Consider the following 11,732-nt stretch of genomic DNA (forward strand, 5'->3'; position numbering starts at 1 on the left):
TTAAAATGATTTTTAGAGAGAGAGGAAGGGAGAAGGAGAAGGGAGAGAGAGAGAGAAACCTCGATGGAAGAGAAAAACAATTGGCTGCCTCCTGCAGGCCCCCTACCAGAGACCAAGCCTGCAACCTGGATATGTGCCCTGACTGGGAATCGAACCATGACCTCTTGATTCATATGTCGATGTCAACCATTGAGCCACACTGGCCAGTCTGGGGACATTTTTTAAAAACTCGTATTTGCTCCTCTTGTAGCCACTAGCCAACACGCTTCTCATTTGTTGGCACTTATATTTCTAACCATTCCCTTTTTAGTTTCAACCTCTGGGCTTCCTTTACATCCAAAGCATACCTCTTTTTGCACTGGTGGCATTATTATAATCTATTTTCAAATATTTCTCCCACACAAGACTATGAGCACTTTGAGAGTAGGGACTGTCTTAATCAACTTTGTGTCTCTAGCTTTTAAAACTTAGCAGCTTCCTCCATCAACAATTGCTAAATGGAATGAATGCATAGAATGCTGCCAAGTTACATACCATTTGTTATTGGTTCCATTTAGAAAGTTACTTCCCAGTGACACCGTAAGAGGCACCTTAATCTCATTACTAACAGGCCTTCAAATCTCATTCTTAGGAGGTTCCTTCTGAGGAAGTTTCCTAAGCAAAATTAATCCCTTTAGTGCTGTTTGGGTTTCAATTAGCTTCAGCTCTTGTCGTTGTGTTTTCACCTCAGGGAGCCTCTATGTGTTTCTTTGAGTAAATATTAGTGAGCGCTGGTTCTAAGACCCCAGGATGCTGAGGACCCTCCCTGGAACTGAGGCGGCTGTTCATCCGGGAAGTATTCCTGGGGAATCTACCACCAGCAAGTCCTCATCTAGCTCCTGTGGGAGGCAAAGCAGAGTCAGACACCTTCTTTGCCCGCCTGACACAATGAGGACAAGTGCATTTCCACGCGTTTGTGAGGCTGTACAAATACCTGGCTGTATTGCCCTCTCCGGCTGTAGAACAAGTTGCATTATTTCATCTGTAAAGATGGTTGCCTTGCCTACTTTCAGAATTTCCCTCTGTAACAATTACTTATTACTGCGAATTGAGTTCTGTGGGGTTTCTTTCTTTTTTCTTTGCTTCTTTGAGTATCTTCTCTTTTACTTCAAGTCACTCGGAGCATGTCCGGGGGAGGGAGAGTGTTGAGGGCACAGAGCAAGTGGAGCTCTGAGGAGGGGCTGCAGAGCACCCCGACAGCCAGAAACCACAGCTGACATGAGCTTCATCATACAACCTGACTGGAAACAAAGTTGATCATAGTGGATTTTTTTTTCTTTTGAATCCTTACCCAAGGATATTTTTTCCATGGATTTTCAGACAGAATGGAAGGGAAGGAGAAGGGGGAGAGAGAGAAAAAAAAACCCACATCATTGTGAGAGAGATACATCAATTGGTTGCCTCCTACACATGCCTTGGCTGGGGTCAGGGATCAAACCTACAACCGAGTTACATGCCCTTGACCGGGTATTGAACCTGTGACCCTTTGATCTGAGGGCCAACACTCTAACCACTGAGAAATACCAGCCAGGGCATATTAGATCTTTTCTTTTTAAAAATTTAAATTCTTTATTGTTGAAAGTATTACATATGTCTTTATTCCACCCCCCCCCCCCATTGACTTCTCCCCAGCCGCTCCCACCCCCCAGCACCTGCCCTCACTCCCCTTAGTGTCTGTGTCCATTGGTTATGTTTACATGCATCCATACAAGTCCTTTGGTTGATCTCTTACCCACTCTCCCCACCCTCCCTTGCCTTCCTTCTGAGGTTTGACAGTCTGTTCGATGTTTTTATGTCTCTGGAACTATTTTTGTTCATCAGTTTATATTGTTCATTATATTCCACAAATGAGTGAGATCATGTGATATTTATCTTTCTCTGCCTGGCTTATTTCGCATAGCATAATGCTCTCCAGGTCCATCCATGCTATTGTGAGTGGTAAGAATTCTTTCTTTTTTACAGCAGCGTAGTATTCCATTGTGTAGCTGTACCATGGATTTTTAATCCACTCATCTGCTGATGGGTACTTAGGTTGTTTCTAAATCTTTGCTATTGTACATTGTGCTGCTATGAACATAGGGGTGCATATATCCTTTCTGATTGGTGTTTCTGATTTCTTGGAATATATTCCTAGAAGTAGAATTACTGGGTCAAATGGAAGTTCCATTTTTAATTTTTTGAGGAATCTCCTCAAAATAATGTTTTCCACAGTGGCTGCACCAGTCTGCATTCCCACCAGCAGTGCACGAGGGTTCCTTTTTCTCCACATCCTCACCAGCACTTGTCGTTTGTTGATTTGTTGATGATAGCCATTCTGACAGGTGTGAGATGGTACCTCATTGTTGTTTTGATTTGCATCTCTCAGATGATTAGTGACTTTGAGCATGTTTTCATATGTCTCTTGGCCTTCTGTATGTTTACTTTTGAGAAGTGTCTATTTAGGTCCTTTGCCCATTTTCTATTAGATTGTTTATCTTCCTTTTGTTAAGTTGTGTGAGTTCCCTATAAATTTTGGAGATTTAACCCTTATCGGATGTCACATTGGCAAACATGTTCTCCCATGCAGTGGGCTTTCTTGTTATTTTGTTGATGCTTTCTTTTATGGCACAGAAGCTTTTTATTTTGATGTAGTCCCATTTGTTTATTTTTTCCCTAGTTTCCATTGTCCTAGGAGATGTGCTGGTAAAGATATTCTATGAGAGATGTCTGAGATTTTTCTACCTATGGTTTCTTCTAGGATTTTTATGGTTTCCGAGGGCCAAAGCTCTAACCACTGAGGATACCAGCCAGGGCATGTTAGATCTTTTAACCACTTCTCATAGCCCCATCTTTGCTATGAGCTCACTAACAATGAACATTAAATAAAGAACCACCCATTCCTCTTCCTCTTCCGTCTCTTTCTAACCCCAACTTCAGCCCATTCAGTAACACATTAACTTAGTTTGTGCCTGCTTATCTCTTTTCACTTCTTGCCTCTCTGAGTCATGTCTCTCCTCTGGTCTGTGGTACTGTCCTTGCTATCCATGACCTTTCTCTTCTGGGAAGCCTTGGAATTCTGCCAATATCTATTTCCCTGATGCTGAGATAAAGACAGAGATAAAGACAGCTGAGAGGGCAAAGCTGACACTTACCAGATGTAAATGCCACCATAATAAAATAAGCCAAAGGGTGCATATGTCAGTTTGTAAATTCTGCTTACAAAGGTTGGATCTCTGCTATCTGGACCCTCCTCTGACCCTGTTGTTGGCACTGTAGGGTATGATATTATGATGGATTAGAGAGTTAATGAATCCCATTGAAATTAACATTAAACTCCACTGGATTCTTCCAGATCTACCCCAGTGAGCCTGGCTTAGTTTCTCTATTCTCCACTGCTGGAACCCTTAGACCCTCCAACAAACATACAGTGTTTATAATTCAAAACTCAAGGTATGCAGGCAAAGTTATTGGCCTAATCATTTGGAGAAAAGGACTGAGGGGTCTGGGCAGGAAGAGTTTGCTGTTTTAAAAACAGCACCATAGTAGTGAGGCAGGACAGTAAGCCAAGAAAAATGAAACAGGGAAACTGAGACAGATAGCTGAAGGAGCAGGTTGGGCAATTTACAGCCAGATACAGGTCACTTCCCTAGAGATAACATCTTGCCTCAGTTGTATTTCAGCTCCAGGCCCAGAAAAGCAGCAAAACCACACGAGGCACACTAGGACCAGCCGCAATGACTAACCAACCCCTCCCAGGCACTGACCAATCAGTAGAGACCAGGACCCTGAAGAAGCACACCTGGAAAACTGATGAATATTCTGTTAAAAACCCTCCCATAAGATTACCATCTACAAGAGAGCGAGAGAATCCTGGAGACAAAGAACCCAGCATATGCTCTCCCTCTGGGGAGCATGCCTGCACCATTCTCTTTTCCCTCTTCTTCCCCCACTTCTTCCCACAAAGACACAGACCTTCTAAACTCTAAGTGACTCCATGAGACCTGCAACCAGGGGAGCAATGGGCAGTGACAGCTTGTCTCAGGTTAACCCCCTGGCCCTGGCCCCAAGGCCCCCTTTTCACTGACTTTCCAATGAGCTAAAGCAGCCCAGCCTAGGCTCTCTCCTCTTGTTTCTTCTATGCTAAGACCTTTCTTGTTTCCCTGTCCCCAGCTTTAATAAACATGCCTTCATAGTCACCTGCACTTGTGTTGTGAAATCTTCCCTGCACCTCTGTCCTGCCTAAGCCCAGGTGTGCCCCTAATACTACTTACTTGGTGTTACTAACATATAGGTTATCTCAACAAAACATATACACACTTTGTTAATGTTATGTTAGCATATTTAGCAATTAAGATGAGATACCTCTTTTGATTACCTTATAAATCAAATATTCAAAATGTTTTCTCTTTATTGAGAGACTCTGTGATGCATGGTTTTTATGGGAAAGAAGATGGAAGCATCAGAGAAAAGTCAGATATAAAGAAATGGGAGAGATTTTTCTAGATTCAGATACTGGAGCTGGTGTTTATCCTTGAATCATTTTTGCCTCAGAGATTTTACAGCTCAACAGAGTTCCTCAGAATCAGAGTGGCCGAAGCTGGCAGAGGAAAGGCACCAATAAAAGTGGGGTGTAGACGACTCTATATGGCTCCCTGCTATTGGCCTGTCTTCATTTACAGTTAGAAACACAAAGAAAGAAATAGAAAGGAAGGAAGGAAGGAAGGAAGGAAGGAAGGAAGGAAGGAAGGAAGGAAGGAAGGAAGGGAGGAAGGGAGGAAGGAAGGAAGGGAAGGAGGAAGGGAGGGAGAAAGGGAAAGTGGGGGGGAGGGAGGGAGGGAGGGTGGGAGGGAGGGAGGGAGGAAAAGAGAGAGAGAGAGAGAGAGAGAGAGAGAGAGAGAGAGAGAGAGAGAGAGAGAAAGAAAGTGAAAAGATCCCAACCCCCTATGCTATATTCTGGTCGGCATAAACAGTTCTTGTAGGAAGACAGCAACACTTGGTTGTCATGCTATTGCCTTCAGAGGAAGTCCAGCCCCTGGACTAGGTTTGCAGTGCAGAGAGGGGGACTGTTGTGCTTTGCTAGCAGCCACCTCCTAGACTCCGCCAACAGGGGGCGCTGGAGGGAGATGGTGAGGCTGAAGGCGGGACTTCCTGTTTGCTTCCTATCTACTTCCTGCCTCTGAGCATCACCATGCCTACGCTTTGGAGTGATGGTTTGTAAACTCAGCCGACAGAGATACCTGCCACCTCATAAGAGGTCTGGATCTTAGCCTTAGGGGGCCTTCCGCTGAGCTCAGTGGCAGCATAGCAGTACAGTCCCCATCACAGCTCTGAGTTTCAGCGTGTTGGCACCCTTTTTTCTCAAATTCTAAGTTTAATAATTCCCATTTTTTTCCTTCATTCGTTCAGCCTCAGGCTGGTTGCTACTTCCAGTAATTGCTACTTCCCTAATAATTTAGTGCCCTCTACCCCTCCCACCACACACACCTTTGCAGTTATTTATTTAACGTTATACCCAGTTCAGTTCTTTATATTAAATTTGCTATTTCAAACATTTTGGCCAGGATGCTACATTTTTGGGGGGCTGGTTTGGGGGTGAGGAGATAGAGCAAACAGTGACAATGTCAGTGGCTTTGAAAAAGGCATTTTCCACCCTGCATTACTGAGATCAGCTCATGGGCTCTCACTGAAGTCCACCTGCCCAGAGTGTTTTCCATTCTTCAGACTATAATGAACCCTAGACTCACAGGTATTAATGAGGGAGATCTACAGTCTGGAACCCTGTGACTATTTCTAGTGTACAGGTTATTAACAGTCATGAAAAGACAGGCAAATGAATTTTTTCAAGTAATTGCCATCTGAAGAATACTTTCTGGTTTTCACTGACATTTTTTTAAAAAGTGAAAGCAAAAAACAAAAGAAATAATCCTTGTCTTTGTATTGTTTTACTCTTTTAATGTTCAGGGAACATAAGAGGAGTGGCACTTGGACTCTAGGCTAGGAGAAGGCAGAGGAAATACCTGTGTGCTTCTATGATTCTTTGTTAGGTGGGGGTGGGGGTGGGGAAGCTTTCAAGTTCTTATATGAGCAGTGACAGGTTTTTATGAATTGTTTTCTGGCAGGAGAGCCTGGATATAAACTGGGCTGTCCTGGTTGAAATAGTTGCTTGCCTTCTCAGATAGTGACAGCATTTTTTCCTGCCTTGCTCACCTCCCTGAATGACTGGAGACTATGCTCCTGAATTACATATCTGAGCTTGCTCTCTTATCTGAGAGCAGGAAACCGAAAGGTGAGTGATGAAGCCACTTGCTGCTCTCTAACTGCAGAAATTAAGGAGCCGGAGACAGTTTCTTGGACGCCCTGTGAATATCAGAAAGTATATTTTGGAGGGGTTAAAAGAAGACCAAGGGATATGGTGTTCACATTTGCTTCCATGGAACCTAACCAGTCTTCCCTGAGAAACAGAAACAAACAGTGGCAAGAGATCTAACCTAAGTAAGAAAGAAGCTATTAAAGGTGAGAATTTTCTTAATCTTTCATCATGTTTTCCTCTTAGATTCCCAAAAAATTATTACTGAAGAGGATACAAATCTTATGCTTAGAAAGAGGATGCAAAAGGGGAAAAACAATCATTGCTGGATGTATCACACTTTGTTTTTCATTCTCTCCTTTTAGGGATTTATCTATAGTATCTGGTTTTCTTTGAATGGCACTCAGTACCCTGTATTGTTTTTGAAAGGTAGCTGTGGTTTGGAGGAATAAGTATTAAACTTATAGACAAAAAAAAGGGGGGGGGGAGACAATGAGGGAGTTCCAGATTCGCTTCTTAATATGTGATATTTGCAAGTTATTTAGCGTCTTTTTCCTATCTAGAAAAGGTCTAATAATACTTCATTTTAGGTATGTTATGAAGATTAAATGGGACAATGTAAAGAAATATTTCTGGCATGTAGAAAGCACTCATTAAATATTATATGTGCATAGCTCTGTGTGTAAATATATTTTAAATTTGGATAGATTAAGTGTTATCTATATGAATGATTAAATGCATTAACCAACTGAGCTACTTGGCCAGGGTGAAGGAATATTTTTATAAAAGGGTGGTTAGATATTACATTTTGAATTTCTACAACTGATACTGAGAGTCTGAAATTCATGAATTTTTCTCTCTAGACCTATCAGAAATCCTAGGTCCCAATAAGAGCTATGCTAGAAACAGGGTTGTAAGGGGTGGAGGGAAGAATGGGGAACAAAGGGTAGGGACTTCCTCTTACTAATTCCACCTTTACATCAGCAGGTCTTCAGTTCCATTTCCCTTTCTCCTCGGGTAGAGGTGGAGCTAGGTCCTGACTGTAGCATGAGCAGCTAGTTTGTAGGGTCAGGTTATAGACCTCCTTTAGCAACCCAAGGGTAAGAAATTCCTAGGCAGGTCTTGACTGAGGATATTTGCCTAGAGAAAAAATATATTTTGCCACCACTTTGGAGTTGGAGTTGTTGTTCCTGGGAACACATTCAGGGTTAGTTTGTAATCGAAGGCATTTTGTTCTGTCCAAGGATTCCAACCTCCTCTTCCTTCCCTGGGCTCAAACTCTATTGATCTCCCAGACCATGAAGATGACTTGGTGGAAGAAGAAACTCTGCAGGCAGCATTACCTGTGGGCCCTGGGCTGCTATTTGCTGCTGGCCATTGTTGCTCTGAGATTCTCTCTCAGATTGAAATGCGACTTTGATTCCCTGGATCTGGAGTCCAAGCACTGTAGGGACATCTTGTACAAGTCCCTGCAGTTGACAGCAAGGAGATCCATCAACTGTTCTAGAATCATCCAAGGGGACAAGGAAGCAGTGATTGAGGCTCTCCTGGACAGGCTGGAGGTCAAGAAGAAGCGGGAGCCTTTCACAGACACTGACTACATCAACATGACCAGAGACTGTGAGTACTTTAAGGCCAAAAGGAAGTTCATACAGTACCCACTCAGCAAAGAGGAGTTAGACTTCCCAATTGCATACTCTATGGTGGTCCATGAGAAGATTGAAAACTTTGAAAGGCTGCTGAGAGCTGTGTATGCCCCTCAGAATATATATTGTGTCCATGTGGATCAGAAGTCCCCAGACACTTTCAAAGAGGCAGTCAGGGCAATTATTTCATGCTTCCCAAATGTCTTTATAGCCAGTAAGTTGGTTCGGGTGGTTTATGCCTCCTGGTCCAGGGTGCAGGCAGACCTGAACTGTATGGAAGACTTGCTCCAGAGCTCAGTGCCCTGGAAATACTTGCTGAATACATGCGGAACAGACTTTCCTATAAAGACCAATGCTGAGATGGTCCTGGCCCTCAAGATGTTGAATGGGAAGAACAGTATGGAGTCCGAGATACCTACTGAGTACAAAAGATCTCGCTGGCAATATCATTATGAGGTAACAGACACAATACACGTAACCAACATGAAGAAGGACCCTCCCCCTAATAATTTACCTATGTTCGTAGGGAATGCCTACATTGTGGCTTCTCGAGGCTTTGTCCAGCAGGTCTTTGAGAACCCCAAAGCCCGGCAACTGATTGAGTGGGTGAAAGATACCTATAGCCCCGATGAACACCTCTGGGCCACGCTTCAGCGTGCCCCATGGATGCCTGGCTCTGTTCCCTACCACCCCAAGTTTCACATGTCAGACATGGCTGCCATTGCCAGGCTGGTAAAATGGCAGGGCCATGAAGGAGACATCAGCATGGGGGCACCTTATGCACCTTGCTCTGGAACCCATCAGCGGGCTATCTGTATTTATGGCGTTGGGGACCTTCACTGGATTCTTCAGAACCATCACCTGTTGGCCAACAAGTTCGACCCAAAGGTGGATGATAATGTTCTTCAGTGCCTAGAAGAATACTTACGGTATAAGGCCATCAACAGACTGCACTCTGAGATACACTGAGAGAACTGCTACTTCAGATTGAAATGTGGGACAAGAACATGTGCAAACCTGCCCAGAATGTGCTGGGACAGTGTGGGGTGGGAGACCAGGTCTCTGGAATCCATGGCATCCCACAGGGTTAGGGGGCTGCTATTGGAGTGTGGGTAAGCAGATCTGTTGCCTTGCAAATTGCTATCCCGGATGAACACTGACTTAGCTCACCCCACTCCCAGGAGCCCCTCCACTGACTTTCTCACAGAGTGAGCAGAGGAACTAGTTATTTGGGAGAGCCAGGGAGGGAAGTGTGACAGGGACCCTGGACTTTAGTTGAATGCTTGGTGTCCAGCGTTTCCAGTCTGTGGAGATGCCATTCCTAATAATTCTAGGCTTGGTAGTGGGAAGGGGGAGTTTGATGGAAATAGTGCCTTCTCATGTACTATTAACTTAAAAATAAATAGCTCCTAATTCAAACCTCTACCTCCGCTTTCTGTTTGGGAAGCCAGAAATCAGACAAAAGTCCTACACTTGTTTTCGTTACTATTGGTGGCATTTAAAATCCCTTGTGGCTAGCCAGAGACTCCCCATTATTCCAAAATGATCATGGCAGGCTGTATAAACAGCATTTTCAAAAAAATATAAAGGTACAGAGCTGATGCTTTCATTGTTGAAAACCCTCCTCATGTTGTTTACATTGCCACATTTGTGACTCTTCTGTATGGGAAGAGGCAGAGTGATTTAACCAATCTGACCACCATATCTTTATGGGAAAATTACAACCCTAATTTAGCCAGCTTCACAGCCAAAGCTTAACGTTCCATAACAAAGATAATTGCTAGTTTAGGTAAGGTCACCATATAATTTATTGTCCAAACTGGAACACTTTTACAGGAGGGAGGGTGGCTGTACTATTACAATTATGTGGGGAAACAAAAATAAACAAGGACTGGTTCGCTAAACCAGGAAATCGGGGTATTTCACATTTAGGCCTTTTGAGTGAAAACTTTTAAGTATGTGAATGGAAGTCACTATTGTGGTTCTTTTCCTCGTGGGGGGACAATTTTGTGTGTGTGTATTTGCCTCCACTCCCTGTAAATGTTACTCAGTGTAACAATGATCTCTGAGGCTCCAGAGATAATTGTCATAGCATTATGGAAGGCTATTGGCTATTAGTAATACTCTTCTGTGATGGACCGGGGAGACTACAGAAAAAGAGGCATATCTTCTATATAGTACAGTTGATCTTCTGCATACAATATGCTTTGGAAAAATGATTTAAATACAAATTAATTTGTGTAATTTGAATGATGTTCCCATTAATATGTCATGATATTGTTTCTTCATTTCTTATTATGACTCAACCAAGTGTTTCTCTCATTATCAACTTTCCCTGTAACCCATGTACTCTGACATAGTTATCACTGTGTCTGACAGTGAATTTTCTATTTATAGTGACTGCTTTTGGTAAAGTTGTACTCCTTTGGTAATGGGCACTGCCACTACCAACTTACCTGCATCATACTATTGAATCCTCTTCACCTTGCCCCCAGCCCTGCCTCCGAGATGGCTGACGGATAGTCAAGGGCTCAGCAGATGAGGCTCTGTAAGGCCTCTTCCCGGCAGGGGAGCTCACGGACACCTTCACTGCTGTGGGAAGTGGGCAGAAAAGCTTCCCCGAATGCATGCATTCTGAGGAAAGAACTTGGGTCCTTGGCCTCATACTTGACTTCCTCTGTATATTTTCATGTGAAATAAATTATCTTTTTTATACAAACAAACTAAATTGTGAACTTGTCATTTGAGGGGAAGAAGTTTCTGGAATTTTCCACGTACTGACATTTTTCCCCCCTTTAAATACATTCAAGTGCATAGAAAGTGCTCTTTATTTAATAACACAAGGTCTTCCTATCTGAAGGGTCCAATTTCTCCCTCATTTGTGTAGTTTATTTTTAGAAATCATACAATTAAGTGAACACATTTGTTGATTTTTTTTCTTCTCTCTAAGTCATATTTGTTTCTTTAACCTCTCTGGAAAGGAAAAATCTTATAAATGAATGAGCAACTAGGCATGTATTACTTCTCAAGGTTTGAATTACTTCTTTAGTTTTGATTTGTGGACTATTGGTAAATTCTGTTTTAATAACTATTTTGATGTACAGCCTGCCTATTATAATCTTTGTGCTCTTGATTGAGTGAATTTTTTTTTAAGAAAGGAAGAAAAGACAGTTAATCTTGTTTAGGAACAGATGATGTAACTTATTTGGAGGAGACTATGTATTTGGATTAAAAATGGAAAGAACTGCCCTACCTGGTTTGAGTGGATAGAGCATCGGCCTACAGACTGAAGGGTCCCAGGTTTGATTCCAGTCAAGGACACATGCCCCGGTTGTGGACTCAATCCCCAGTAGGGGCAGTGCAGGGTTGGGCCCATCAATGATTTTCTCTCATCATTAATGTTTCTCTCTCTCTCTCTTTCTCTCTCCCTCTCCTCTCCTCTCTGAAATCAATTAAAAAAAATGTATTTTTTAAAAATGGAAAGAACCATTAAATACATTATATGGCTTAAGTACCTTATTGAAATGAAGATTTATTCTTTCACTTAGTGAATCTTTATTTATTCCACAACTATTAACTAAGTTCTTACTAGGCATTGTCCTTGACCCTGGGGATATATAGCAATCAACAAAGCAGACAAACATTTCCACTCTCATGTTCTTCACATACTAGCTTGAAATTGACTATAAACAAATTGTGTGTGTGTGTGTGTGTGTGTAGACAAGTGCTGCAGCTAAAGAGAAATTGAAGGAAGTGCTAGA

General features: G+C 42.7%; 1 protein-coding gene across 1 annotated transcript; it reads left to right on the plus strand.

Moving 5' to 3' along the window:
* The first annotated feature begins 6,230 nt into the window (after positions 1-6,230).
* On the plus strand, positions 6,231-11,299 carry GCNT3 (glucosaminyl (N-acetyl) transferase 3, mucin type). Its single transcript, XM_036303320.1, has 2 exons — positions 6,231-6,531; positions 7,570-11,299. Exon 2 carries the CDS (start codon positions 7,624-7,626, stop codon positions 8,938-8,940), a length of 1,317 nt encoding a protein of 438 aa, XP_036159213.1. The 5' UTR covers positions 6,231-6,531; positions 7,570-7,623; the 3' UTR covers positions 8,941-11,299.
* The last annotated feature ends 433 nt before the right edge of the window (positions 11,300-11,732 follow it).

This window comes from Myotis myotis, unplaced genomic scaffold (genome assembly GCF_014108235.1).
Source record: "Myotis myotis isolate mMyoMyo1 unplaced genomic scaffold, mMyoMyo1.p scaffold_m19_p_1, whole genome shotgun sequence".
NCBI classification, from domain to species: Eukaryota; Metazoa; Chordata; class Mammalia; order Chiroptera; family Vespertilionidae; genus Myotis; species Myotis myotis.

What these genes read in the sequence shown, in the direction of transcription:
- GCNT3 (XM_036303320.1), top strand. Translation starts at nt 7,624, where the DNA reads ATGAAGATGACTTGGTGGAAGAAGAAACTCTGCAGGCAGCATTACCTG.